Source organism: Phalacrocorax aristotelis, chromosome 4 (assembly GCF_949628215.1).
Source record: "Phalacrocorax aristotelis chromosome 4, bGulAri2.1, whole genome shotgun sequence".
Taxonomy (NCBI): domain Eukaryota; kingdom Metazoa; phylum Chordata; class Aves; order Suliformes; family Phalacrocoracidae; genus Phalacrocorax; species Phalacrocorax aristotelis.
Window position 1 is genome coordinate 69,505,890 of NC_134279.1, and position 27,350 is coordinate 69,533,239.

General features: G+C 38.6%; 1 protein-coding gene across 3 annotated transcripts in view; it reads left to right on the forward strand.

The window, feature by feature from the left end:
- The window catches only part of SLC2A9 (solute carrier family 2 member 9), a 114,610-nt gene that overhangs the window by 36,930 nt on the left and 50,330 nt on the right, over window positions 1–27,350 (forward strand). For all 3 annotated transcript variants that reach the window (XM_075091875.1, XM_075091876.1, XM_075091877.1), the window contains exons 6-8: window positions 4,307–4,439; window positions 13,560–13,747; window positions 19,557–19,667. In XM_075091875.1, the coding sequence (XP_074947976.1) occupies window positions 4,307–4,439; window positions 13,560–13,747; window positions 19,557–19,667 (432 nt within the window). The remainder of the gene's footprint in view (window positions 1–4,306; window positions 4,440–13,559; window positions 13,748–19,556; window positions 19,668–27,350) is intronic.

Below are 27,350 nucleotides of genomic sequence, written 5' to 3' on the forward strand. Positions count from 1 at the left end.
AGCTCTTCATCCACCAGTACCCCCAAGTCCTTCTTAGCAGGGCTGCTCTCAATCCTTTCATCCCCCAGCCTGTATTGATACTGGGGGTCAGCCAGACCTAGGTGCAGGGCCCTGCACTTGACCTTGTTGAACCTCATGAGTTTCCTAGTGATGTTCTTAACCTGGGCCCCAGCAGACTTCCCTAAGAGGAGGGTCTGTCTGGCACAATGTCCATGTCATGCTTTATCAGTTTCCTTTTTTTCCCCCACCTTGTATTTCTGCAGCTTTGCATTTTATTATATCAACTGTTGAATGAGTTTGTGGTTGTCAAACTCTCTCTACTATTTAACTGTCTTTTGTAAATAGACCAAAGCTGGGTTTTTCATGCTCCAACCTAAGCAAATATCCATAATGCAACAGATTAAAATTAAAATCTTACCATCTTGACATGTTATTTGTACCAATTCTGAGCAGGTGATGAGTCAGGTTCCCTGTAATTAAAATATGTAATGCTCTTTTATGTTTTTCCTGAGACAAAATGGGATGCGGTTGTTTTCATTTCTCTCAGTGCCTCTGTGCTTCCCCTTACTGATGACAACTGAGGTGAAGTGTTAATGCATCTTCTAAGTCATGTCTATGCTGTCTTCTGCCTTTACCTTATTGCTTCTGAGTATTGTCCCACTTGTAACTTGTCCTATTCCTTCTTAAAAAGGTTAGGAAACCCTTCTTTTCTCTGCTTCTTTTATTTCTCTTTGTAGGGTCTAATTCAGCTTGATTTCCAGCAATTTGTATTTTATACAAATTTTATACAACAAATGTATGGACCTTTTAAACTCATTTTAGTCCTCCTATTTCTTTTCTGTAGTGGAATGAAGAATTTGACCCTCAATAATGCAAATTAAGAGAAAAGCAAGTAGAATGCATGTTCTATAGCATTGAATAGGTGTAATCAAAAACTTTTGAAATAGATGGAGAAGTTTCTTTTGACTTCAGTGACTTACAGATCAACTCATGTCAGCAAGGGCAAGTGGGAGCATATTTATGATTGTTTTACTTTAAAGTTTTAAAAGTTAACATAACAAAAAGTAAAACAGGAATCTTTCACAGAGGAAATAAAGGAAGCTCAGTGTCTTATGTGGTGAAAATAGAGGGCTTTTTATTGTACTGTCAAGGCCTGTTATTTATGGCACAGGGTGAGTTTGGAAGTTCAGTCTCATTCATAGCTTTTTCAAAATAACACTTTCAGAAGATGTTATTTGAGGGAAATGTGACCAACTGAAAAACTATACACTATGAGAGACTCTAAAATGGGTGAAAGCTTATTCTAAGTAAGTCTCCACAGGTTGGCAGAATGTTAAAAACAACACTATGCAGGAGTGACTTTCCCTGCACCACTACTCCCCTCCTTTAAAAAGTGTCCTTGGCATTGTGGAAGAAACCTACAGGAAGTATGATGTGCTAATCAAGAGTAAGATTTTAATCTAGAAATAGTGGAAATCGTTCTAACGCCCTATAAACTTTTTCTATGGTACATAGCAATTGTATTTATATTATAGGAAATAATGTTAGAGATTAATGAAAACAATGACTTTTTTTTAACAACTTTGTATGGAAGAAATGTCTGATTCCAGACAGACATAGACTAAAACTGATCATTTGTTCTGCCTGTTTCCTTAAGTTATTCTTTACAAACAGGTACTTATTTTTTTAATGTGATATATTAACTGATCTTGAAGTCTTAACATAAGCTTAATTTTCTAATTTTTATAATAAGACTGAGGCTCGTTGTTTTTAAACAGATTGTTAACCACTCTTGGTTTTCCTATATTAGGTAAAGTTTTCCACTCCACTGCATTTAAAAAAAAAATAAAATTCAGAATGAAGAAACAGGATCTTGAAGTCCTCATGCTCGTGGAGGCTCTAAGGAAGACTGATAACCTTGAGCTTTACACTGTTTGAAAAAAAAAAAAAAAAATCCCTTTCTCAAGGTGTTTTCCCATTGCAGGAGATGTAAAAAAAACCCCAAACTTGTCACTTAAAGGGCAGGTGAAAAGTTTCATCAGGAGATATCCTGCATATTCTATGTAATTAAGTTGTCTCAGGCCCCAGTTCAGGTTCGAGGCTTGGATTACATCATCTACAGTGCAGTAAGTTGTTTCAGCAGTTGCATAGCTAAAGCAGGAGAATGTAAAATCAAAACTATCAACAGAAAGTAGTTTGGGGGCTTTTGAACTTTGATTTAACTGTGATATTGGAATAAGAATTATCTAGGTCTGTTTGGGGAAAATGTGGGCTCTGAATGGATGGATTTAATTCTGATGGAGGGACAGGATCCAAACCCCTGGTGCCTCTCGGAGCTGAGTCAGCCAGGATGCAGCGCAGTCTGCTTTTGATCTAGCCAAGCTTTTGAAAATGTGCTAGACATGATGCCTGAACAGTAGGCCCACTGAAATCTCAGCAGGCTTTTCAATTAAGAACCAAGTCTCAAATTAGAAAGTACTGAATTAAATAGATTAATGCTGAGCTTGGAGAAAATGACCAAAAACTTTCATCTTGACATTCAATTGGAACAGAAGGCGTCTTAAGAACATGGACAGATCGAGGGCCATTTTGCAGGAGAAAATACTACTGCTGGCACCTTTTTCCTTCAGCTACTTGAAAATATCCTGTTTTGAGAGTAAGCCCAGATGAGCTCTTTACTGCCTTTCCCAGCCTTTTCCTGAAAGAACTTTGCTCAGGTCACCCCCTGTAGCTGGTTTTAAATAATGAAGATGTTTGAGGATGTTAACAACTTTGTTTCAGTTGATTTCAAAAAGAATTATCAAAGTCAAGTTGTACCTGAAATCTGCTAGCAGTTGAGTAGTTTCATATAAAAAGCGTTGGATAGTGCAGCACCTTGTGCTATTCACCTACAACATGGTGAGGCTCTGGCAGGTTAAAACTGCCTGGCTTCTGTAGGGGGGACTTACCTCAGGGAGGTGTCATCAGTGTTTTGTGTTGGCGGGGGTGCTGCAGATGGCTCTTGCGTTTTGGGTCCTTGCTGGAGACTTCCAGCAGATCACTTCCAAGGCCATAGAAAAATACTTTCTATTTCATGGACTTGGGAACAGGGCTGTCTATTTCATTTGAACATTTGAGCTAGGTTAGCTAATTCAGAGTGAGAATCTGTATAATATATTATTCTAGTTACACTATATGGAACCAAAGGACACCTTTAAGGTCCTGTGATTCACTGACAGAGTGGTCGGTCACTAGAACAGGCTCCCCAGGGAAGTGGGCATGGCACCGAGCCTGCCAGAGTTCAAGGAGCGTCTGGATGATGCTTTTAGTCATATGGTTTAGTTTCAGGTAGTCCTGTGAGGAGCAGGGAGTTGGACCTGATGGTCCCTTCCAACTTGAGATATTCTGTGATTTTATGGTTTTGGGCAGGAGGATAGGTAAGACCCATTTTTAACACTTAAATTAGCATGGAAACCAGCTTAAGAGGTCCAATCAATGGTTGGAAGAAAAGACATTCATAAAGGTAACCTCACTTGAGATACCCACATATCTTGTTTGTCATTAAGTTGTTTAGCTGTCTTTCACTCTAATTGTGTTGAGCTGTATGTGCCTTCTTTTCTTAATGGAAATTAAAATTGCCCAACTGTGTGTCAGTTGTACCTGTAAGGCAAATATTGTAAAAAAGGCTTGTCGTGAGACCTCAGGCCAGTTTGGTTTATTCCCAACAGCTGTGAAATGCTGAACAGTCACTGCCTGCGTTACACTGAGACCCACAAAACTGTGCTGAACTGCAGATTAGCTGCAGTGTTATCAGGATTTTACCCATACTATGACAGTCAGAGGACTGAGACAAAAAAGCATAAATATATTTTAGATCAGTTGTATTAGACGAAGAGACAACATACAGGTATATGTAACTATATGAAAATGGTGGTGTACTGTTTCTTAAAGCTAATGAGTGATACTACTGTGAGTGGGAATGACTTGTAGTATATATATTTGAGTATATATCATATTTTTACATGTATAGTTGTTGATGCTGACAGAAAGGAAAAGCATGTTATGTATTGCTGGTTTCCAGCTTCCCTGCCTCTCTCCATGCTCAGTCAGTTGATGGCTTGAATTCTTTCTTCCTTGGCCCTTGAGTAAGGTGATCTGAGGGGGAAATGTTCAAGCTGCTTACTAAGCTCAGGCGGAACACATCACTCTGCTCACTGACACAATATGTTGAATGATAAAAAGTTACAGCATTTCCTATCAAAGCTATTTTTCTTCCTAGGATAATTATGGGAGATTATTACTGACTTAAGTTTGCATCCATTTGCAGGAATCTCGGTGGCCTTACTTATTTGGAGCGATCATTGTTCCTTCATTGATACAAGTTGTGATTCTCCCTTTTCTTCCTGAAAGTCCTCGTTACCTCCTACTTGAAAAACATAACACGAGCAAGGCAGAAAAAGGTATGATGTGTTACTTTGTTGCAACAAAGGATGCTTATTGTAGGGATGCAGGCTGGAAAGTAATTGTGGTATCAGAGTAAAAGCAGAATATTCCAATAAGAGAGATTCTCTTGGCAGCTTTTTTCCCCTCACCTTTTTTGTTTGTCTGTGTGTATGTGTAAAAGTAACTGTTTCTTTGATTTTTTTTTTTTAAATAAATTAAAATTTCCAGCACACAAACCTATATAGTATTTTGCATAGTGATGCAAACCTAACAAAAACATCCTGCTTTTGTGCATCAGCCACTATATGCAGGGTTCATTCAAGGGTGAAAGATGATTTCAGTCTTTGTGACTCTCTCTCATCTGCAGTCTTCACAGTTTGGCTAACAAAAACACCAGTTCTATGGCTGGGTTTTGTTCAGTAGTCACTGTATTTGACCATGTGTTTCTGTAACTAAACAACCTTGGTATCTTCTCGTCTAACTTATTGATACAAAAGCATTATATTTAGCTGATAAAGCCAGTAATTAATTCTAGTTTGAACTGCAACTTAACTACATTTAACACTGAGCTAAATTTTAAATAGAGAGGAACCATATTTTCTGTTTCATTAAAAATTCTCCTACTTCAGTTTTTCAGGTCCAAATTGGAAAACAAAGCATTCAGAAATTTTTAATGGAATGAATCCTTATCACTAACAAAATGGATTGGGTTCAATCAAAATATTTTCTGTCAACATAGTCAAAAGGATTTTGGCCTTCTTTCTGACTTATTTCATTTACAAACTTTATTCAGAAAAGCTGTTTCAAAACAAAGAATACACAGTATATTAGAATATAGGACATATATCAGTATAGTATATTAGTATATAGGACATATTCGTAGCTGAAGTAGTTAAATCCTAAACTGAAATTTTGAGAAGCATCAGTTTGTTTTTATAAACAATATTTTACAAGTATTTATTGTTTGACAGATTTTTATAATGATGAATGCATCATTTCTTAATGAAAAAAAACATTTTGACAAAAAGTTTTAATCAGTTCTGTTGAGAACCCAAATGATTAAGATGTTAAGCTAGACCAGCACTCACAGGCTCATAGTCTGTATATCTGGTAGATATTAAAAAACCCCTCATACACCTATTTAACTGAAAATTTTCTGTGCTTCCATATAGCATGCTTCAGTTTCACAGACACAGACCAGAATATTTTGTTCTTTCTATAGGTTCTATGTATAAAAAAATCTGCTTGTGTGATCACAGCTGCTGTATACTCTGCCCCACTATAATTACTGTGGTCAGTTGTAAGTTCCAATATATCATCATGTATGATTGAGAGACTATTAAAATTTGGTTTTTCCTTACTATAGGGATGCATTAAAAACAGGAGTGTATAAAGAATGAAGGAGCCTGATTATAATACCAAGATGTTTGCAGAACATAACTGAGGTTTGAAAATTATTCCTAAAACCTTAATTTGAATATAACTCTTAACATTTTCAGTTACTTGCAGAATTACCTGCAAAGTGCAAATCAGCTCCTGAAACTTAAATTTCATAATCTTTTAGCATTAAATTAATGCAACTCACACTATAGTGTTTCTTCTTCTATGAAATGAAAAACTGGCCTCCCTTGTTCTGATGAGCACTCTGAAATAGAAGTGGCACACTGATGGAGAGACTCCCATGTTGTCTCAGTTCGGTGTTGAATGAAGAATTTTGTAAATGTTGGAGCCTTGAACATTTAAAGACACAATGGAGTGTTTTTAAAAAAAAAAGAAAAAAGGAAAAGAAAGAGTAAAAGCAACAAGGCTTTGGGGAGAGTTCTTTAACTTTACAGAGCCGGGAGAGATTTGGTGAGGCAGAGAACAGCTTTTCCAGGGACTGCGAAGGAGAGGGCTTGCCCGTTAGCCATGGTCAGAGCACCCAGCAGGAATGCAGTGGGAGCAGCTTGAGGCTGGCTCTTGGGTAGTAATTTCTGCAGCACCATGGCTGGGTTGGGAAGAAACACCTTTCAGTTTAAACTGGCTCATTTTTACCTGATAAAATTGTTAATATATTTCCAGAGCTATGGCTGGCAAAGAGTCGTCATCTGCAATGCTATTGCATAATGGCACATTTGTTATAGGGATCTGTTGGACATACTACCATGGTACCTGGAAACCTCCGCACTGACAGTGAAGCTGAGCGTCTTATAGGTAGAGTTTAAAAATTGTAAAAAATTGGCAGTAAAATAGCACCACCTGCCTTGAAATTCTCACCATTTACTGTTGCTGGTAATTGGCCAACTGCTGTCTGGGATGTTTTCAGCATACATGTTCTGGTTAGTTACTTGAAAGCTAATCTAGAAGCATTGGAGGTGGATGTTAGAGAAGACGACATCAGGACAGCAAAGTTACCTTTGCTACCACACCTTATTCAGCAGTTGAAGGGAAATCGGCTTTAGCAACTGGCTTGCTGATTATGAGGAAGTGGCTTTCGTGAGCCACCTTAAAGACTATAAATTTAGGCACTCGGAGGAAAAAAGAGGAAGCTGATACAAAAAACTTTTCAAATTAACTGCTTATCAATAGAAGTCTTTGGATCTGATTAATTCTAAAATAAAAAATTAATACTGAGATACATTGTAGTACAGAGAGAAACTCATTTTGAGGTAGTTTACAGAACTTTCAAAAATACTAGAGACTGATGATTCTAGACAGAGATTTGCAAAGCACCGTAGAGCAGTGAGGTGTATCCATCCCCCTGAATTTCCCTCCCATTCCTTGCCTATCAAGCAGCCATGCTTCCAGAGTTGGCCACCCTGTTGCATGGGGAAGGTGGTCTGAAGGATATCAGCTGCAAAATATGTAAGGATGGTTCCTAAACATCATTTTGGAGTTCTTAACCCATAAAATCCACCTGTAAGGCAGCATAGATCAGATCATCTTCTACCGCTGTGCCATAAAGTATCCACATGCTTATTATGAAGCACGTTAGGTACGCAAGTAATTTTCTTACCGTTGCACATCCTTTGTAATCCCCTCTCTCCTAATGTAGATTTTACAAGTGAGAGTATCTTGGGATCTCTGTTCAGCATGGGGGTAGGCAGAGAAGGAGTTGGGTTGATTCACGCAAGGACCGGGCAGAGGAGACCTGTGGTATTAGCCCAGCAGGGAGGTTTGGATCCCTCCTCGCCACCCCGGGGCACTTGGAGAAATCCAGATTAGCCACGAGCCAAGTCTCAGGTATTTGGAGTAGTGCGGTGGAATAGTGAAAGCGAGTGGAGGGAATTCATGAAATAGGAGAGTGAATAACTGTGAATCAACGATCAAGAAAAATCATCTGGATGTTAGTATTATCTGAATAAATGGGGGAGGGAAAACCTGAGTATTAGGGAGATCAGAGGAGTTTGTGGGTTATTAAAAAACCTACTGCTTGTAAGCCATATTATAATGACTATGCGGTATTCTCCATTTTAGCAGGCTACAGTAATGGTTTTGAATTATTTGCCTCTTAGGTTAAATCTGCATATTAATATCATAAATGTGCAAGTCTTTCTTCTGACTAAATCCTTTTTCTTTCCCCTAACAGATCAGGGCTATTCATGCAAATATACATTTCATTGTGGATTATATCTTGTTGGAGAAATATGAAACTGTTATTTCTAAAAGGCGTGCTGTATTTAAGGCAAATGGCTGCATTAGTCTTTATAAAATACTCTAAAATGTATGTGTATGTCAAAGCTTCTAAAATGGAGATGACAACATTAATCTTCCTAATTGTTTTAGAGCAATAAAAATCCGGTGGGGTAATAGGTCATTGAGTTTCCACAAAGTTCTGTTCCTGCTTTCATCCCCTCCTTTTCTTCTGTCCTCAGGAGATAACGAGGCTATAACTACTGACATACAAGCAGCTTCATTCTCTTTTTTGGCAGTCGTGTAAAAGAGCAGGATGCCTTTAAGTGGCAAATAGGAGACTGAAAGAGAAAGAGGGACCAAAATGTGCTGTATAAGTGATAAAAAAGAGAAGGGATGAGGTTAGAGGAGGCGGCCATCATGTGCAAACGTAAACCACACCACCACAAGGGAAGCCACTCTATGAGCACAGGAGCAGTGAGGCCTCAGATGAGTGATGTCTCCTAAGCTCCACTAACAGGGATCTACCTGGTTCCCTGCTTTCCCCTCTCTAGCATTTGCAAATGGTGCATGCTGTGGGTGACTGGGCTGATGTCTGGCTGGTCAGCTGTTCAGACACCGTGGCTGACTTGCATTTATCTGCTGCCAAAAGCAATGGCAACAGCCGAGCTGTGCTTGTCCTCCTGGAGGTCACCATCCTGTATCTGACTCCCTGAGACCCACAGGAGCTGACCTGTCTCCCATATTCCTGTCTCGTTGCTGAATGTGGGAGAACGGATTTATACGTTGGGCGGGGAGAATGATGGGCTCAACCAACAACACAATCCATAAACCTGCTTTGTGAGAAAGCTAGAAGTCTGGTAATGCGGAGAGGGAAGAGCCATCCCAGCTCCCCTCCCAGGTCCCATAACTGACATTCTTCTTTCTTGGTAAGAAAAGAAGGGACAAAAATGCCTGGCATTTAACTGGTGTGATCCTTCTTCATAATGCTCACCAGATAGTGGAGGAGGAATGGGTGTTCAAGTGATTGAGGAGAACAACTTTGGAAAGGTATTGTTATTCAGTTGCTAGAGAGCGGTAGGAGTGAAGAGTATCAGGGATAGTAGCAGGAAGAAAAAGAAAAAGAAAAACCTGCTGCTATAATTAGGCAGTTTACCATCAAGTTCTAGGACGGTAAGACAATAATTTGACATTAGTTTTCTATTAGTTGCGCACCAAGTGGACCCCTGAACTGTGACTCTGACCATGATGCAATACAAATAAAAGCAGTAGTAGTAGTAGTAGTGTGATAAACCAGAACAGTTTTCTGACTAACTACATTGGTTATAAACACACTCAGTTGAAGACTTGATGTGTCTCTTGAAGAATACTGTTACGAGGAGGAAGCCTGAATTTTCAGTGCAGCGACAGCAGCATGTCATATAAATCAATACTGAGGTTCAGCTGGCATCCCTGCTTGCCAGAGAACAAGAATATTGTTATGTTTTAAGGGTCAAATAGCTTCAATGTAATGTCACAGTAACATCTGTTGGTGACATACAAAATCTGTTTATCTAGTGTGTTCAGTCACACATTAACGCTCCCATGGTTATGAAAGAAGCATTACACCAGGTATAATGAGAAGTGTAGATTTGAATTCTTAGAAAGATGCATTAGAGTTGATACCTTTTGATGTGATAAAAGAACGAGGCCATTCCTGATTTTAAAAAGTTAGCTAATTTTTTACAAAGCCCCTCCTGGGGCCCACATGGACAGGAAAGGTATTAAAACCAAAGTTACAGCAGGAACAAATTGCTGCAAATCCAGTGATTGTAAATTGGGTTCTTATGACTGAGAGCAAGGACATATATGATTTATTTTTGCTTACCTGTGCTTTTTGTATGTCTCTAAGCATTATAAGCCATGCTGATTGGAAGGGAAGAGACAGCCATGACTACTACACTTATAGTTTATGGTAGAGACTCCATCTCAGATGGTTGCTGACTGCCAAAAGCTGGAGTGATTGTGGTGGATCTGGTTTGGTTTTAAGCTTTTCTTAAACTTCCTGTCCTTTACAAAGGATGCTTGGTTCACCGGACCTTTGATACAACTCGGTTTACCAATTCTTGTGCTATTTTAGGGTGGCGTGTGGATATTTTTTTACCCATACGTCTTGTGGCTAGTTTCAAGTCAACTTGAACAGGCCTATTTTGTATTGATGGTCTGTGAAACCAGACATAAGAACAGGTAAAGATGTAATCCCAAGATGGATAATAACTCACAGCAGATCTGTGTGTTCCATTACTTAAAAGGAGAAGGAGGTAACATCTGGGAAAAGCCTAAAGTCTTTTGCTTGTAGTTACATTTACTGCATTGGAATAGCAAATTTGAGATTTATTCTTAAACTTTGCTATGCTACATGCTGGTAGTTAAGTAATATTTTGCTAGATTTAAATAGCTATTTAAATCTCTTCTAGTAAGGTACATCTAAATTATTCTTCTGGCTATTCAGTTCTCTAATAAAGTTAGTGGTATATGAAAATAATTGTTTTTCATTTTGCCAAATATTTTTGTGTTGACATGAAGTTACTACAGGGAAATTACTACATTTCCAATTCAAAAGCATTGAAGTTGGGTGAACTTTTTGCAAGTGTTCAGGCAAATAGTGAGGCACCCTGTATGTATACTGCCAGTCAGAACAGCGACCAGCATTAATAGGAGATGCCTGACTGCAGCCATGCAGCCCAGTATTCTGTCTCCCACAGCGGCCAAAGAAGATGCTGTTTAAGCAGAGCTTAGACAAAGTTTTTTGTTTAAGACACTGGGTTTAAGATACTTAATCATCAGTGAAGTGAAAGTGAATGTGTCCATGGGAAGCAGATGACAAAAATACTCATGTAACTTTCTATTTTTTTCAGTTTTTAACGGCATAAGCCCTATCGCCTGAACGACCACCTGTGACACCTTCTTTCTCTTTCAGCCTCCTTTTGGCTGGGCTGACGCTATTCTATAAACCACACAAAAGCAGTTTGATCCTTTTAAACATCTTCTCAAAGTTTGCATGCTAATTCAGTCTTTATGATAACATCTGTTTTCTTTGCACAATTGTGGAAGTACTACAGTAGAAGAACAATTAGTAATTCCCTATGTTGTTGAGTTTTGAGTGCCCATCTTCAGTTAATTTAAAGGCCTGATGGGTTTTAAAGACGGTACTGGCCTGATGTTTTTTTCAGACTTTTGAACCACTTTCAAATGTTTCACCTTCACTTAGCTGAGATGATTAAAAGCTGGTGGTGTAAATAGAAGGGTTTCCTTTTTCCTTGACTGGAACCATCCACTTCTTTTGCTATTTATAAAGGCAGCGTACCACCTTTTGAAAGACGAGTATCTAGAACCTTCTGATCCAAGTGAATTAAAAAGAAATGTGGAAAAGGCCTAAAAGCTGCTAGAACTGTAACTCCTTAGATGGTTTTAAGCGTGACATGAAAATAAAGACTTCCCTCTACAGAGAAGCAGCCAGTCATGGAGAGAAATGAGTCATTGCTTTGGGGAGAGGAATGGCTGCTGTGCTTCTCAGTGCCAAAAATGCAGGGGTTTAAAATGAAAAGTGAATAGAATTGAACAGCACACATTGAAAGACCTTTGAGTTTTCCCATCTCCCTGCTAATGCAGTATTTATTTTGACATTAATTATGTATAAAATTGTGATTCTTACTGTACTGAAAAAATATTAATGGAAGAAGACTAAAGATGTGTTGAGTAGCAGGAAGATACGTTTTTTTCAAGAAGACTGGGTGTTGTCTACTCAAAACTATGCATATATAGCATAGCATTTTCTGACATTTCGTGACTTGTTGGTAATTTTAAGTATCCATCAAAATTTCCTTGTAGCTTTTACATCTCTGGTCCTAATACCAGAGAGGGAAGAAAAAGAAAGTAGGTGTCTATATTTTTCTTGCCTTGTACTCAGTAATTTTGGTAATTGCATTTTTTTTACTTCCTGATCCCCTTAGAAATACAGCAAGTTCCCTTGTGCAGAAAAGACAGATTGCTTTCTTTTTACTTGACTGCACCTATATTTTTGACTTGCGTGCCCTACAGGAATGCCAAGGATTTTAAGGACAGGAAAAATAAGCAAAATTGTGCACTGACCTAATTCACACTGATAAACCAGATGCTTAAAAATCTGACAGAATCTTTTTGAAGAAGAGTATGGAGATGTATGTCTGGTTGTTTTCATCTTTATCTGAATTTTTCTTTATCAGTGCTCTAATAATACTGAAGAAAGTGTAATTTAAGAGTGAGACATTGATTGTGACATACCATAGGCACATGTTGTTCTAATTTTACATTTCTTATCATAGCCTTTATATACATCACACTCATTTTAACAAGTGTTTAGCATGTCATTTCTTTTAGCAGGTCATTTGTTTATAGGCAGTTTTATGCAAAGCTGTGGATAGGAGAAAAGTGGATTTGGCTCTTAGGAGAATTAAACTTGTTCACTTAATAAAAATAACAGTTTTAAGTGATGTGCTGTGTAAAGGGTTGTTTTTAGAGTTAGCGTCCTACTGGGTTGCAAAGCCTTGTTGCTTGGGTATGTGTAATGTAATTGTTTCTCTGCAGTCATTCCAAGATGATGAGCATTTTAAACATCTCTTAAAAAGCCAGCCCCTGGGGTATGTTCATAAGATTGTGTAGAAAGTATTATCAGCATATACAGTATCTGTAAAACAAGGTTGGTGGAGATACACCACCTCCATTAGGAGGTATCTGTTTGTAGTCCCTCCTGGAGGAGGTGCAAGGTGGAAAGCTGTTGTTATTCACAGTGGAAGAATATCTCAGTAAGTCATCATTTCGCAATAATATAATACTAAATGATATGGTTTTCTGGGGAGACAAGGTTGTCTGTTTGCTTATATTTGCCAGGTAAATTCACTCCTATGCCTCCAGCGTTGACAAATAGAAAGTCTTTAACGGCTCTGTGCAATTCTTTCTCATTTTAGTCATCTTGACAAAGTGAATTCTTATCCATGTGCTTGTAAAAACAAGTGGTTTTATGAAGAATAATAGCTATGCCTTTCAAATGTCTGCCTTTTCTTGGTTTATCAGACTTACATATGTTTTTACATGTGATTACTTCTCTATCCAGGCTATCTCCAGCAATGGTGTCTGCTATATTGTTAAGCTGCAAAAGTAGCCATCTCAATGTTCAGAACTGCTTTGCTGTTAAACCCTTTTTTCAGATTACACAGGTTTTTGACTCTGCACTGGACCATAGGCTATATCATATATGAAATAATATAAGGAGAGATCTGGTAGGGTGCCAAATAATTTATATTCGTGTTGCAGTTTCTGAGACCAATTGCAGGGATGAGCCAGATCATAGCCAGAGCAGAATGGTACTGTTGGCAGAAGGATCATTAAGTTGTAGCCCACGTGTGTCTCCTGTTTGTATCACACATTTCCATTTCTGTGAAACAAGTCTGTTACAAATGCACGTAGTGCCAAGTGCCTGGCGTAAAGTACATGTCCTCTCTTTGTAGCATTTCAGACCTTCCTTGGGAAAGACGACGTGTCCCATGAAGTAGAAGAAGTTTTGGCAGAGTCTCGAGTCCAAAGAAACACCAAGTTAGTGTCGATACTTCAGCTCCTGAGAACCCGTGCTGTGCGATGGCAGGTCATTACCGTGATCGTCACCATGGGCTGCTACCAGCTCTGTGGGCTAAATGCTGTAAGTGTCCTTCTTCAGGCCATGGCATCTCCTGGGATGCTCCTTTCTTTCTCTGCAATACAAGGTTTGTGCTATACCATTCAGCAACCTCTATGACTTTCTATTTTTGGCCGTTTCTTATTAGTAGTAATTTTGTTACACCAGCATGTGGGAAGGTCCATGGAGAGCTGTATCATTTGGGTTTTTTTTTAAACAAAAAAAGGGAGGGAAGCTATGTTATGTTAACTTTGGAGGAATACATGAAAAGGTAGCACAGATAAGCAAAGAAAGAGTGTGCCGTTTCTGATACTCAGATTTTTCTGTTTCTGGGCAGTTAAGGTCTGGTCTGATATGCCCCATGTTTGTTCATGTTAAGTAAACTTGGTCTTTTCAGTAGACATTTCTGCTTGGATTAATTCAGTTTTGTACTTATATAAGTCAGCGAAAGTTCCTGTAAGTGATTTTAAGAGGTTGCTCTGGGTGTTTGATTTTTGTTGTTGTTTCATACAATTTGAAGAATAATCTTTGCTTCAATATGCCTTTCTTGGAAAGTGGAGCAAAAGAGGGAAAAAGATACAAAACAGTCAATAGCGAGTAGTTCTGTTGACCGTTAATGTATGTGAGGCTAATGTATTTCAAAGTCTCCTTTTCCATCTGTCTGAGCCTATTGCATCAGCTAGGAGAGGGTCACAGGACAATTTAGATTGGAAGGGATCTTTGGAGGTCATCTGGTCCAACCCCCTGCCCAAAGCAGGACTGACTTCAGGGTTGACTCAGGCTGCTGAGGGATTTGTGTAGTTGAATTTTAAATATCTCCAAGGTTGAAGAGTCCACAACCTCCATGGGCAACCTGTGCCAGGTATCTTCACCGCTTACATGATGAAAAGCATTTTCTTTATATCCAGCTAGAGCTTCCCTTGCTGCAGCTTGCAACCTCTGGGTTAGGTGCTTTACATTGCACAACATGAACGTTATCATGAAGCGCCTCAAAGCAAAAGGCATTTTCGTCATAGTTCAAAGGTGTTAATTGCTTATATATATGAAGGGCTGCTGAAAGGAGGTGGCTTTGTGCATTAGTGCATACTTCAGCTAGTTTTTCCCCCCAGGGCTAATCAGTGATAATAAGTGTAAATGTTTCTGATGCCTAAGACAACTAGTTCAGACTTATCTCAGGTATCTCTATAGCTTTAAAACTCCTAATACAAAGTAATTTGTCCATGGCCATTTGAAAGATTAATGCAGTTAGAACTCTGGTATCTGAAGGGTTGTAATGAAATACTAGGAGGGAGTTAGAAGATTTTTCATACTGTGGAGCAAACTATAAAAATGTTTGTATAGGTGGTGTTCTCTTCTAGTTGCAGGATTTCAGTACTAATGACAGGCTATTTTGTTCCTCACTGTGGATGCTTTTTTAAGAAAAGAAATGGAATTGTCTTGTCATCCACTGTTTCTAAGATTCATCAATGCATAAGTGAAATAAGATGCCACTTAAAGTAAGAAACAGACTGATAAAAAAATGAAGCACATTGCCTAAAAAAAAAAGCCACAGCTAAATTTTTAGGGAAAAGGGAAGAATTTTGTGGCTTTGAGGTTATTTAATAGATGACAGAAATTGTCCGGTATTCTGTGGCAGAAAAAAGCTGCAGTTTCATAACTTGAGTGGGGATATGGGCAGATAGTGACACATGTCCAGTCCAAAATGAACACCAGAGTTGTTTTCAAGTGTCATTAGGTGCCACGTCATGAAAATATGCCTTCAGGAAAAACTATTCTTGTCAGGAAACCTGTGTATTGGGCAGCTGTTTTAAGCCTTACCCTTTTTAAAATTATTATTATTTCTTTGTTTCTCCTCCCATATAATCCACTAAACATGAAAAAAACCATTCATACCAAATTTGCATTCTGAAATTGATTTTTTTAAATAGTCCATGTAGGGAAAATCAAGCAAATTTAGATGATCTCCAGTGGTCCCTTCCAATTCCAACCATTCCATGATTCTGTGATTCTGTCAAATGATAACGCATGATTAAGAGACAAAGTTTCGATTCCTTGTGTCTTCTGCATGGTTTTCCTGGCTGATCTTGCTCAAGTCACCTGAAGCTCGGAGATTAGAGGGCAGGTAGAGGTGTGACAGATACTGCTGAACCTGGGTCTTGGTTTGCCTGCCTGCGTCTGAGCTAACCTGCTGGGTATGAGTCGGCGTCAGCAAGGTTTAACTGGCCGCAAACACTTCCTTCTAACTCGTAACTCCCATCGTTTGCTTTATCTGTAGTGCCTTGTTAGCCCGTCTGGTCTTTTCCACAGCTACCATCTGGGCAGGGCATATGGGAAAGTTGGACTTCTTTCAGGCAAGAGTCTCAGGTCACTCTCCGGGGAAATTACCAACTGGCAGACTTCTGTAATCATCGTGCTGGTATCTGAGAACACTTGCTTCCTTCTAAGGCTTTTGCTTTACAGTAAAAATTTGTTTTCCTTAAAAGCAGTACATTTGTTGATTTCCACTTGGAACAGAAATCATCGTGAAGCCTTGATCATATTAATATATTAAATGATAACGAAATACCAGACAGTCTGACCTAAATTGACATAAATAAATGAATCTGTATTAGTCTCTCTTCATCTGATAAAATTTATCCATGATACATATTATCCATAATAAATTTATTTATCTTCCATTATTGTATTGCAGTTCTAAAGAAGACAAAAAAATACAGTAAAGTTCTCATTGGTGAACTTGATCCTCTTTCATATCAAGAAATATACTGTGCTGCATATTGCTTTAAGAGAGTCATTCCCAAAGTGGGATCCCTACACTTCTGTGGGGTCTGGCATTAAGGTAGAGGGCTGTATTTCAAATGGCAAGAAATCATGCTGGGGATGGGGTTCCATCTAGCAATGCATGCTTTCAGTATGCAGAAAAGTCTACCATAGCATGCCCTTCACATTTGCTACAGGGAAGACCTGGCATCAGGTAGCGTAGGAAGGGATGAGTAGGCAGTGCGCAACACAGTGTATATGCCTGTGTTGTTGCCCATCTTTTTTTTTTTTGTTGCTTGCTTTTCCTGTTGAAGAGTTTGATTTCTTAGGAAGAAATATATGTAGGGAGCTGAATGAGAAATAAAAGGACTGGAAAAGTGGGTCAGTGCTAAAGGGGTCAATGGTGTGAGAAAGTTTAGGAACACCACTGATAACGTACGATACATGCCACTTTAAGCTAAGAGCTTATAGGAGTATAACCTTATGATAAGCAAAGAAACAAACTTCCATGCAGCTAACTGTAATCTGCAGACAAGAATGCTAAAATGTTACCTCCAAACTCACAAAAATTGCTGTTTAACTGATAAAGTGGCAGTTTTACTTCAGTCTGTGAAGCAACAGCGACTCACGATGGACATAGAAAATCAGATTTCCCTGTGTTGATTTGGAACTTGATAGCAGTTGATTTGGGGTTTTTGGGCCTTCTGCCCCATATTTCACAGCTCTTTCATTCCAAAACTTTTAGCCAATCATTAGCTAATTTTGTTAGCTAATGAAATCATTACCTAACAAAAACCATGTTAGAAAAATAACTTAAGTGGAAGTAGAGAGTAGTCGTCGTTAGCCTACTGAGTTTGTCTCAGTAATATCCTCGAGCAATGTATTTCCCTGTTTAACAATACACAGGCTGAAAAACATTCACTGCAATTGTTTTGAAATGTGTATGTCTTGTTAATTTTTACCCTAATTTATTTTTGTGCTGCTACAGAGACTAATAATCAGTCAGCCTCATCCTGTCTTTGCCCTGCCAGTTTTTAAATCTAGCTGTTTTACTACCACTCTTACCATCAATGGTCAGTCATGCTCTTCTGTAAAACCACTTGTGAAACATCTTATGTTCTAGTTGTTGCATTTTGACAAATCGCATTCAGGAGTTGTCTGGTTAAGTGACTCTTTGGCCTCTTTCTTCTCTTTCAAGGTCTGCATACCTGCAATATCGCCATCATTTTTAGAAGCTTTACCTGCTACGCAAAGCTGATACCAAGAATGAAATGCCTAGATTACATGGTTTCTAACTTCCCCTGCATGAATTTTTCAATCTTGTAACTTGTTGTATGGAGGAAAAGATTACTTTTATTGTGTTTTTGTGCTTTTTAGCTTATATGCTGGGTAGGAGTATGGGACGTGAATAGGTTGTCAGAGTACTGGGTCCCAAAAAATTTATCAATGGGCATAAAAATGTCAGAGGGAAGTGGGAGCTGATCCTTGGTTTTGCTTCAATCAGTGCTCTATATCAGCGAGGTCAGTGAAATGCATAGTTAACACCAGTGCACGCTACATGAAGGCAAATTACTTCATCCACAGAAGTTTGCTGTTATCATTTGTCGTCACTGCATCTATTCTGGTGAGAGCTGATGTGCCAGCAGTAGGCATAAAAGTCTTCAGTCAGTTTCTCTTTATCTGCAAGGTGATATAGGGGACTTATTAGTTCTTGGTATTTTATTTTATTTTTGTTTTATGTAAGATGAGTGGGATTTTCTTCTTTGGTCTGGGACAAACAGCTTTGCTAAAGGGCTATTTGGGAATTTAGAATTACTTGTTTGTTGTTTTTTTTTCCAAAGCTCTTGAGTTAGTGGCTTGATGAACAGAGGTAGCATGTGCATAATGTGCTGGCATGCAACACTGTTCTTCATGAGATCAAAAGACTTCCATTCATCAGACAAGCATTTTCATTAGCAGTGCTTGCCCTGTTAGGGCTTGTCACATGGGTAGCATAAGAGAAAAAATACCACTGGTACTTTTATGTTTAGTGCCATTATTATCTCTGTCTTTCACTTTTGTTGTCTTGCGTAATCAGCTGTGATTTAAACTTTATTTTCTTCTGATAATCAGTTGTTTCAATTGTTTTTCATCTTCTCTAGTAACTCCGTTATCTTTTCTCTCTCCAAGGCAGCCTGTCCTTGTTGCATTCTTTTGGCAGCCAAAATCTGTGGCTAGTTCTTTGTTGTCACCTTGAGTCTAACATGAATACTATATGATTTTCAGACTTTATTTGTGATATGAATGGGGCTTTGATACTTAACAGACTTGTTATTTTAAAGTATTACTACTATATATTCTCCCTCTGGATATTGTCACCACTGGATGTGGCTTTATTGATCAAACGCAAAAGTCTGTTTAAGCTGGTAACCCCATGCTCCCTGTGTCTCTGTCCATTACTGGCAGCTCCTTCTAGCCTATGATTCATTTAATCTGAAAAACAGCTGTTTACTTTCCACCACGCGACTCTCACTCTAAAAGTATCTTTTCTTTCTATTGATAATAAAGAGAGATTAGGGCAATGGCTCAGCTGCAGATGTCCACGCTGCAGTGAGGTTAAAGTGAGATAAATCTCACACCCTCTGTCTAAAACAGAGCAGTCTCTGCAGCACCTCTCAGCATCTCTCTCCTGTTCTCTCCCTTGCTGTTACGTGCCATTGAAATATTCCATAAAGCCACCCCAACCTGCTTTTTAAGCAGTGTGGCTCAGCCACATAAAACCTATTTGTGTCCTCTTGTTCAAGCTTAAAGTGAGTTTCTTTCATTTACTCCTAAGTGAATTAAGCTAAATTGAGTTAAAGCTGCTTGTAATTCTGGTTGGGTCTGCAAGCAGAAGTACAGCAGGGTTGTGACTAATGCACCTGAAATTTTTACCTTCCCTTCATTTGTTGTCCTGCCCAGCCCTTGGTCGTCTGGGAGTACTCAGTGTTTTAACAAGTCTGGTCTCTGGTGGAGCAGATGCTTGAAATGAATAGCTATATATTGTAGTTCAAGCCATAATGATTAATAACTCATTTTCTTCTCTCTGTTACAGATCTGGTACTATACAAACAGCATATTTAGTGAAGCTGGGATCAATCATGAAACAATCCCCTATGTTACTCTAAGTACTGGTGCTGTTGAGACTGTGGCTGCTGTTTTTTCTGTAAGTATGGTTATAAAAATCCATTAACATGCTTGATATTACTGATTTTATTTCCTTATACAGGTTAAAATATAAACAGAACAGTATATTGAGGATTAAGTGTAATGGTTGATAAAGCAATCCTAAACCCAGTTTTGTAGCTTTGGTTTTTTTATTTAAGATGATGTTCTCTTGTTTTAGTTGCATAAAAGGAGCGTAAAAAGTTGATATATCCTGAGGTGCTTTGTATGAGTGAAGAGGAAGGAGGCAGGAACAGCACGGCCTGAAGTATATGAAGTGATAACTTTTAAATGATTTCACCTGGTAGAATGGCTTTACCCGATAGCAGTTTATTCACATCTCAGAGCCTTCTTGTGTACCTGCTGGGAAGCCATTTAAAAAGACAGGAGGAAATGTTTGTAACCCAGCTTACTGGAAAAGCAAGGCAGCTGCTAGAACAAGGTTGTCCCATGCATTGTTAAATTCTGCTGTCTCACTCACTGAGGGCAAGCAGGCATCCCTTCGTAACATGTGAGCTCCTGAGTAGGTCATGTACCTTTGCTATGCACTGAATGCAGAGGAAGATGTTAAGAGAAAAAATTATCCATGCAGATTGTTTTCTTTCTGATTTCAAAATGGAAGAGTTGACTAGGAAAAAACATACACTAAATGAGCAAACTAAACCTGAAAGTTTCAGTGCGTGAATATACAATTAATTGCTAAAGGAAATACATTTCTGTTTGCACTGCAATAAATAAGAAACAATGGAGAGGTCTTTGGAATGAAAAGTTGCAAAAAAGCAAATACTCTTTCTTTGTTAGATTTTTTCCTTATCTTCATATATGCTTTACCAACTGTATTTGCACGATACTGGACACACCACACAAGTGTTTTAAAATGTCAGAAGAATGGTTTTGGCAAAAACATCCTTTCCAGTGGCAGAGCAACTGCTTATGACCTATAAAATGTTAAACTAAATCCAGCTATCAAGTATATTTTCTTATACTCTAGGACATAAGGACTCTCAAAGGTTACAAAGATCTTCTTCTGATCTTTGTGAATTTCCACAAATCTATTTTTGGGTAAACCATCCTTTTTTTTTTTCTTTGATTAAAGGGATATTCTTTTTATTAGGTGGAAATAAAGAAGTATGGAAATCCCTACCTCTTACAACTTCTTCTTTGTGATACTGCAGAAATGCTTCTAAGTTTAAGATATATTTAAAAATAATAATGATAATTCTACTAGTGATTTAAGTGAAGAGTATACCTCTCTTTTGCGGAAACAGATGAAAATTACATGCAGATGATTCCATAAAGCCATTCTACAAATAGGGTCTGTCATCTTTTCAGTTCCTTCTGTGCTATCAGTTTATGGTGCTTATTCAGAGCACACTGTTCATATATAATGAGGTGGATGTGTCTGCTTTGGTTCCTGGTATGTGTGGTAACTTTTTTTTATGCCCAAGAGGAGTGTGTTTAATACTTTTTCTGTTTAAGCTGCTTGCTGTGCCTCTGGAAATGCTGATGTATTGATATCTCCACTCCCTTCAAGCGTGCTGTTTCAGTTCAAAAGATATGCTGCTTTGTAGTCTTAATTCTATTTCAGTAATCTTCATAAATGTTTCATTGCTGCTGTTTAGAGGAACAACAACATGAGTTTCTTTTTTAAATTGAAGGTTTTGCAGCTTCTCATTTTGAAAGTAAATTCCTCTAATTTTTTTTCATGCCTAGAACTAAGGATGAGGGATTTCTTCCCACTCCCAACCTCTCAGCTGCTCTTTTTGCCTTTTTTTTTTTAATGTATTTGACAGCATTAAGTCAGGTGCATATGTCTTATGTACTACTCAGAGGGAAGAAAGGAAGAAGCAAGAGAGAACGAGGGGAGAACTTAATTTTCCTGGTATTTTTTAATATATTGTGCTTTTTAGCAGAAACGTGATTTTACTGACAATAAATTCCAGGATTTCAGTAGATACTCCTATCAGTAATAGAAGTGGAAGTTTTTTTCTTGTAAATGAAATAGCTTTTGGAGCACTCCACAGTCAAATCATGTACCACCTCTGACCATTATGCATATGTTAGGTGGTCACAAGACTCTGCCTCAGTAAGAATACTTGGGGTTCATCCAATCATGACCCCCATTAAGTGAGATAAAATATCATTCAAACTGTTGAAAAATTTGAAAGTCTCCCTTTAACGTGTCTCCTGGGAACAGCAGCATAATAGTAATAACATTGATGTAGTCCTTGAGGAAAGGCAAACAACATCCCATCCTTTTTATAGCTCTGTGTTGCCTCAGATCACTTGATATGCCTGCTAGTAGCATGCCTTGCCTACAGCTCCATTCCTCTTTCTCTCGAGCAAAAGCCACATAAACAAGGTATTGAAAAATGAAACACATGCATCATAATCTTCCTGTAATTTCTGTAATTTGGCTGTGACTCCTGCTTACACCATCAGTTCCTAGTTTACTTCATGAAATACCTGTGTTGTAGCATGATGGACTTGGTGCCCTGGCTTCTCCCTGGAGGGACGATATGAACTTCCTGGATGTTTTTTTGGTTAACTGTAGACTTCTCCACCCGTTGTGCTGAACACAGATTCAGTTTAGATGACTGGCTAGACAAGCTACTTTTTAATGAGAGCGCCCATTAATTTCAGTTTGCTTCTGAAGTTTGGTATCCTCTGGAATGAAATACTGAATAGACTTCCTACTCACAGAGGTGTCACAGCAGTAAGTTACCTAACATGATGCCGTGCTTTGAAGCAGGATAGAATACATCTAAATAATACCCTGGCAAATATGTGTTTATTAGAAGTCTGTTCTTTAAATTCTACAGCAAGGGGACTCCACAAACTTATTCCTTAGTAAGATTGGTTACTGTGTCTTTTTTTGTAATTTTTAGTAATTGAGGTTGTGCTGGTTTCGGCTGGGATAGGGTTAAGTTTCTTCATAGTAGCTAGTGTGGGGCTATGTTTTGGATTTGTGCTGAAAACAGTGTTTCAGTTACTGCCAGGCAGTGCTTACACAATGCCAAGGCCTTTTCTGCTTCCCACCCCACCAGCGAGCAGGCTGGCAGTGCGCAGGGAGCTGGGAGGGGGCACAGCCAGGAGAGCTGACCCCAACTGACCAAAGGGATATTCCACACCATATGGTGTCATGTCAGCACATAGAGCTGGGGGAAGAAGAAGGAAGCGGGGGACGTTTGGAGTGATGGCGTTTGTCTTCCCAAGTAACCGTTACGCGTGATGGAGCCCTGCTTTCCTGGGGTATAGCCTCCTCCATCCTGGAGATGGCTGAACACCTGCCAGCTGATGGGAAACAGTGAATGAATTCCTTGTTTTGCTTTGCTTGCGTACGCAGCTTTTTTCTTTATTACTCTTTACCTTTATTACTTTTACCCATTAAACTGTCTTTATCTCAACCCATGAGTTTTCTCACTTTTACCCTTCTGATTCTCTCCCTCATCCCACCATGCAGGAGTGAGTAAGCAGCTGTGTGGGGCCTAGTTGCCAGCTGGGCTTAAACCATGACAGAAGTTAATTTAATTTAGTTGTTGTCTTACTCTTAGTGGACAGAAAGAACAATTTGCCAGTGCCTTTCTTTGACAAGGCAACAGGCTGAATAGAAATGGAGACAGAAGTGAATGTGTGAAAAGATTCCTCCCCCCCTTCCATGAAACCAGCATAGAACAAAAGGGAATGTTATTCAAATAAAGCATCCTGCGTCCAGTTTTGCTATCTGTGGTACCAGATTTGGTCTTTATATAACGTTCACAGAAAGACACTAGCTGTGACTATATTGAGAAGATTGTGCCTTAAGTATTTCCCATAAGGTGATGCATCAAGGCGTTACTAATGTGCTTTCCAAAGCCTGTGACAGAGATAAGCTGTGTAAAGCCTGGAATGAGTTAAAATATAATTTGGTAGTAGACTACAGAAGAATATAGGAAATCCTTTGCAGTATTACACAAAAGTCAAGGAAGCCACCTTTCTCCAAAAGGAAAAACTCAAAAGTATTTGCAACTGTGCAAGATCATAAGAAATCAGACATGTGGGCTGAAATTGGTAAGACGAAATTCAGCAAGGAAAGATATCCAGTACTGCACTTTGGGAAGGAAAAAATCATATGCGCGAATACAAAATATCATGCGGAACTGTGTCAAAAGGCTTACTGAAGTCAAAATCTATGATGTTTTTAATTTTCTTTCTATCAACTCAGCTTCTTCCCCAACCGTGAAAGAGGTCACACCAGTCTGCACTGAGCAAATCTGTTTTGACTATTCTTACCACCTTACTCTCCTCTAGCTGCTGTCAAACTGTTTGATGGGTTAATAATTCATCCTAGTGTTTTGCAGGGGTTGAAAGCCAGACCCTGACTTCCTTCTCCCTGTGTAACAGAAGACAGGTGCTCTGTCCGCCCAGATCCAGTGCTCTCAGACATTGTCATCCACTCACAAGGTTTCTGGAATTTTCATTAATCATCATTGTGAAAGCCTCATTTTAACTAATAAATTGTGTGGTGAAAAAATAGTCTTTAGTCAGTATGCTACTGCATATTTTTGGGAGAAGTAGTTACCTGGCACTGAAGATCGTTAATTTTATCCAAGAGAAATATTTATGCAGCTCATCATCTATAATTTTAAGCAGCCATAAATAGTTGCCTAAATGAGCAAACAGTTGGCTTCCAAAATTGCCTACCACACTAATTTGTTTGGCCGATATAAAATTTCAATTGCATGAATTTTTAGATTATTTACATATGCTTTGCTCAGTCCTGTGAAAGCACTGCTAACTGTACAATAAGTGAAATCCAAAAAAATACTTGGTGATTCATTTGGAATATAAAATAATTCTTCTAGATGCAGGGAGTCACTAATTACTCCCTAGTCACAAATCCATTCTCATTTCAGAACTCAAATGTAAATGCGCACAATCTTTATGGAGCAAATTTGTGATTGGAAAAATACTCAGATTTATGTCACTCTATTGGGCAAAATGTAATCAGAAATAATCAGCAGTACAAAAAAGAGATACTGACCAAGCAGCTTCCTGCAGCATGGTATTTGTTGACAGTCAGAGTGCATGTGGGCACATTTTCACTGCAGGGTGAACTGCAGCGTTTGACTGTGTTAATGCATGCTACCTTAATCCACAAGTGGTCAATGGGGTCATTTTAGATAGACATTATTCCTTCTTAATCATTTTATTACACTTGGGCTCTTGGATAGACAAAGATTACATGTGTTGAAGTAGCCACGTAGTGCCTTCTGGGACAAAAAGTCTCCTTATGAAAGTCTACCTTACAACACCTCTCCTAAGATGCAAGATATAGCGGGTTAGAGACTGCATTTATGTAGTACAAATCCTTCTGCGGGATATATTCAGAAATGGAAAGTTTAAAAGACTTTAAAGTAGCTCCTGCTTTTGAGCATTTTAAAAAAATTGGGTTTGAGTAGATTTTTTCCCAATCTATTCAAGCTGATCTGCATCAGGGCATTCAAATACCATCATTAGAAAATAAAGCACCAGCCATGTTAATTTGTTGTAGATCAAGGTCAAGATCTAGTCTAGCTTTTGCAACATGAACCTGACACAAGCCAAAACTTAGTGTTTTTTAACAAGTAAATCATCAACAGAAGGAGCTTTGCTTTAAAAATGTCTATAGTTTACTGGAGGGACATAATAGGAAGAAGGTAATGGGGGTTTTCTGTGCTACCTTAAGGGCTGTTCCCAGGGACTGCTGAGGTGAAAGCAGCTGGCTAGAGCAAATCCCTGCATGGGCTATGTCTTGGTCGTGCTGCTCTGGCAGGCATTGAGTATGGAGACCCTCTTTTGTGAATGGAAAATTTCACTGCCAAGTGGAGCTGATTAAGGATGTCTTACTGCAAAATAGTTCAGACTGAGCAATCAATTCCACCCATTGCTGACAGTAATCCCTAGCCGGATAACTATAGAAGATGTGTAGGATCTTATCCTATCATGACATTAACACAGATACAGGCAAACTGTTGTGAGAGCCAGGGTAGGCACAGATTTATTTACGGCTTGTGCTTACGTGGTCAAACTTGGTGCTAGGCCTCTAAATTCCAATTTACATACTTCAATAAAATAACCTGTTTCTTTGTTTTACAGCTGTATAATTCAAACAATAGATAAATGGATATATATAAAAATACAAATAAAAAAATGTAACCCTGTATCCTGTTCCTCTCCTTTCCCTCTCCTTTCCCTGGATGCAAGATGCTACACATTGTGCCATAAGTAGACCTGACAGTGATATAAATGTGATTATCCATTTTAATCCTGCTGTTTAAAATGGAAATAACACAGAGTTAGCTTGTCACATGAAGTCTGAATCTAGACGTACAGACTTACTCAGACCTGCATCCAAAATACATGAGAAAAAAGTGTGGCTACTCTTGACATTAACATATAGATCAAACTTCTTTACAGATCTGAGACATCAAGAAAATCTAATAGGGTTTTCTTAGTATAATTTAAGGCTAGGAAATAAGTAGGGAATAGTATTCAATGACCTCCCATGTGGGCTGTAGGACTCACTCACACATTCATTTTATCCAGAGAAGCTTGTCTGATCTTTTTTAATGTGCTCTGCTTTCATTACGTCAGCCTTGGTATCTGCAGCTGACTCAAGTGAAAAGATTGACATTTGCTTTTTTAACGTTATTCTCAAGTGTTTCCTGCCAGACAAAAGTAAGTTGTGTGAACTGTTAAATTAGTTTGCAGGTCAGTTGCCTTATTAACACCAAACATTTGTGTTGAGAGAATTTTGGGGTTTTTTACACATTTTCAGTAATTTCAGCTGTGTTAATTACCATGACTGGGTATAGGCTTCTACAAATGCATGTTTGTGATCACACATAAACAAGTATCAGCCTACACAATTTGGCAACTAACTCAGTGTGCTATCACAGAAAACAGTTGTAAGATTCTTTTTTGAGTGTACTTCAGCATATACTGAATTTCTTGTTATTTCATTTACCCCCTTATAGTAAATTTTGACTTGTTATAGGTCTTCAATAGATAACAGTTACCAGTGCATAGCAGTGGAGCATTCAGAACTATAAATACTTGAAAACTGGTGAATCATCTTCCGCTTCTTATGAGTCATAAGCATCTTAGTGGGTTTTGCAAGTTAACAAGTTTTGTATCTGTATAATCATAACTAAAAATGAAGTTACTGTCTGTTTATAACCTCAAAACCAGCATTTTTTTCATCAGGGTAACTTGCTGTTATAGAAGACATGTTAGACCTTTCTTTTCAAGTATTTGCTGAAACTTCAGAGTTTATCAGAGCTCTTTTCTTTATTAAGAAATGGGGAACAAACAATTCAGCAGAGAAAATTGAGGTACTGATGTATTGTCATGGGCTTTTTTAAGAAATCCTCAAAAATAAATAAAATTTTAGTTAGAAATACTGTAGACCTCAACAGGTCGACGGAATGGCTGTTGAAGTGTGTGTGCACTTAAACGATTCAAAAAACCTTTTTGGCCTCGATGGAGGATGGTGGCTCCTGAGAGGCTTTTCTGTTGTGGATTGTCCCAGTTGAACAACTTTGTTCTGCCAGTGGGCCCTGGGATGTGTCTGCTTTGCCTCCTGACCAGCAAAGCCACAGACCCATGTGTTTCCAAACACACATGCTGCTTTTCCTGAAACCACAGCTTTGTCATTTATAAC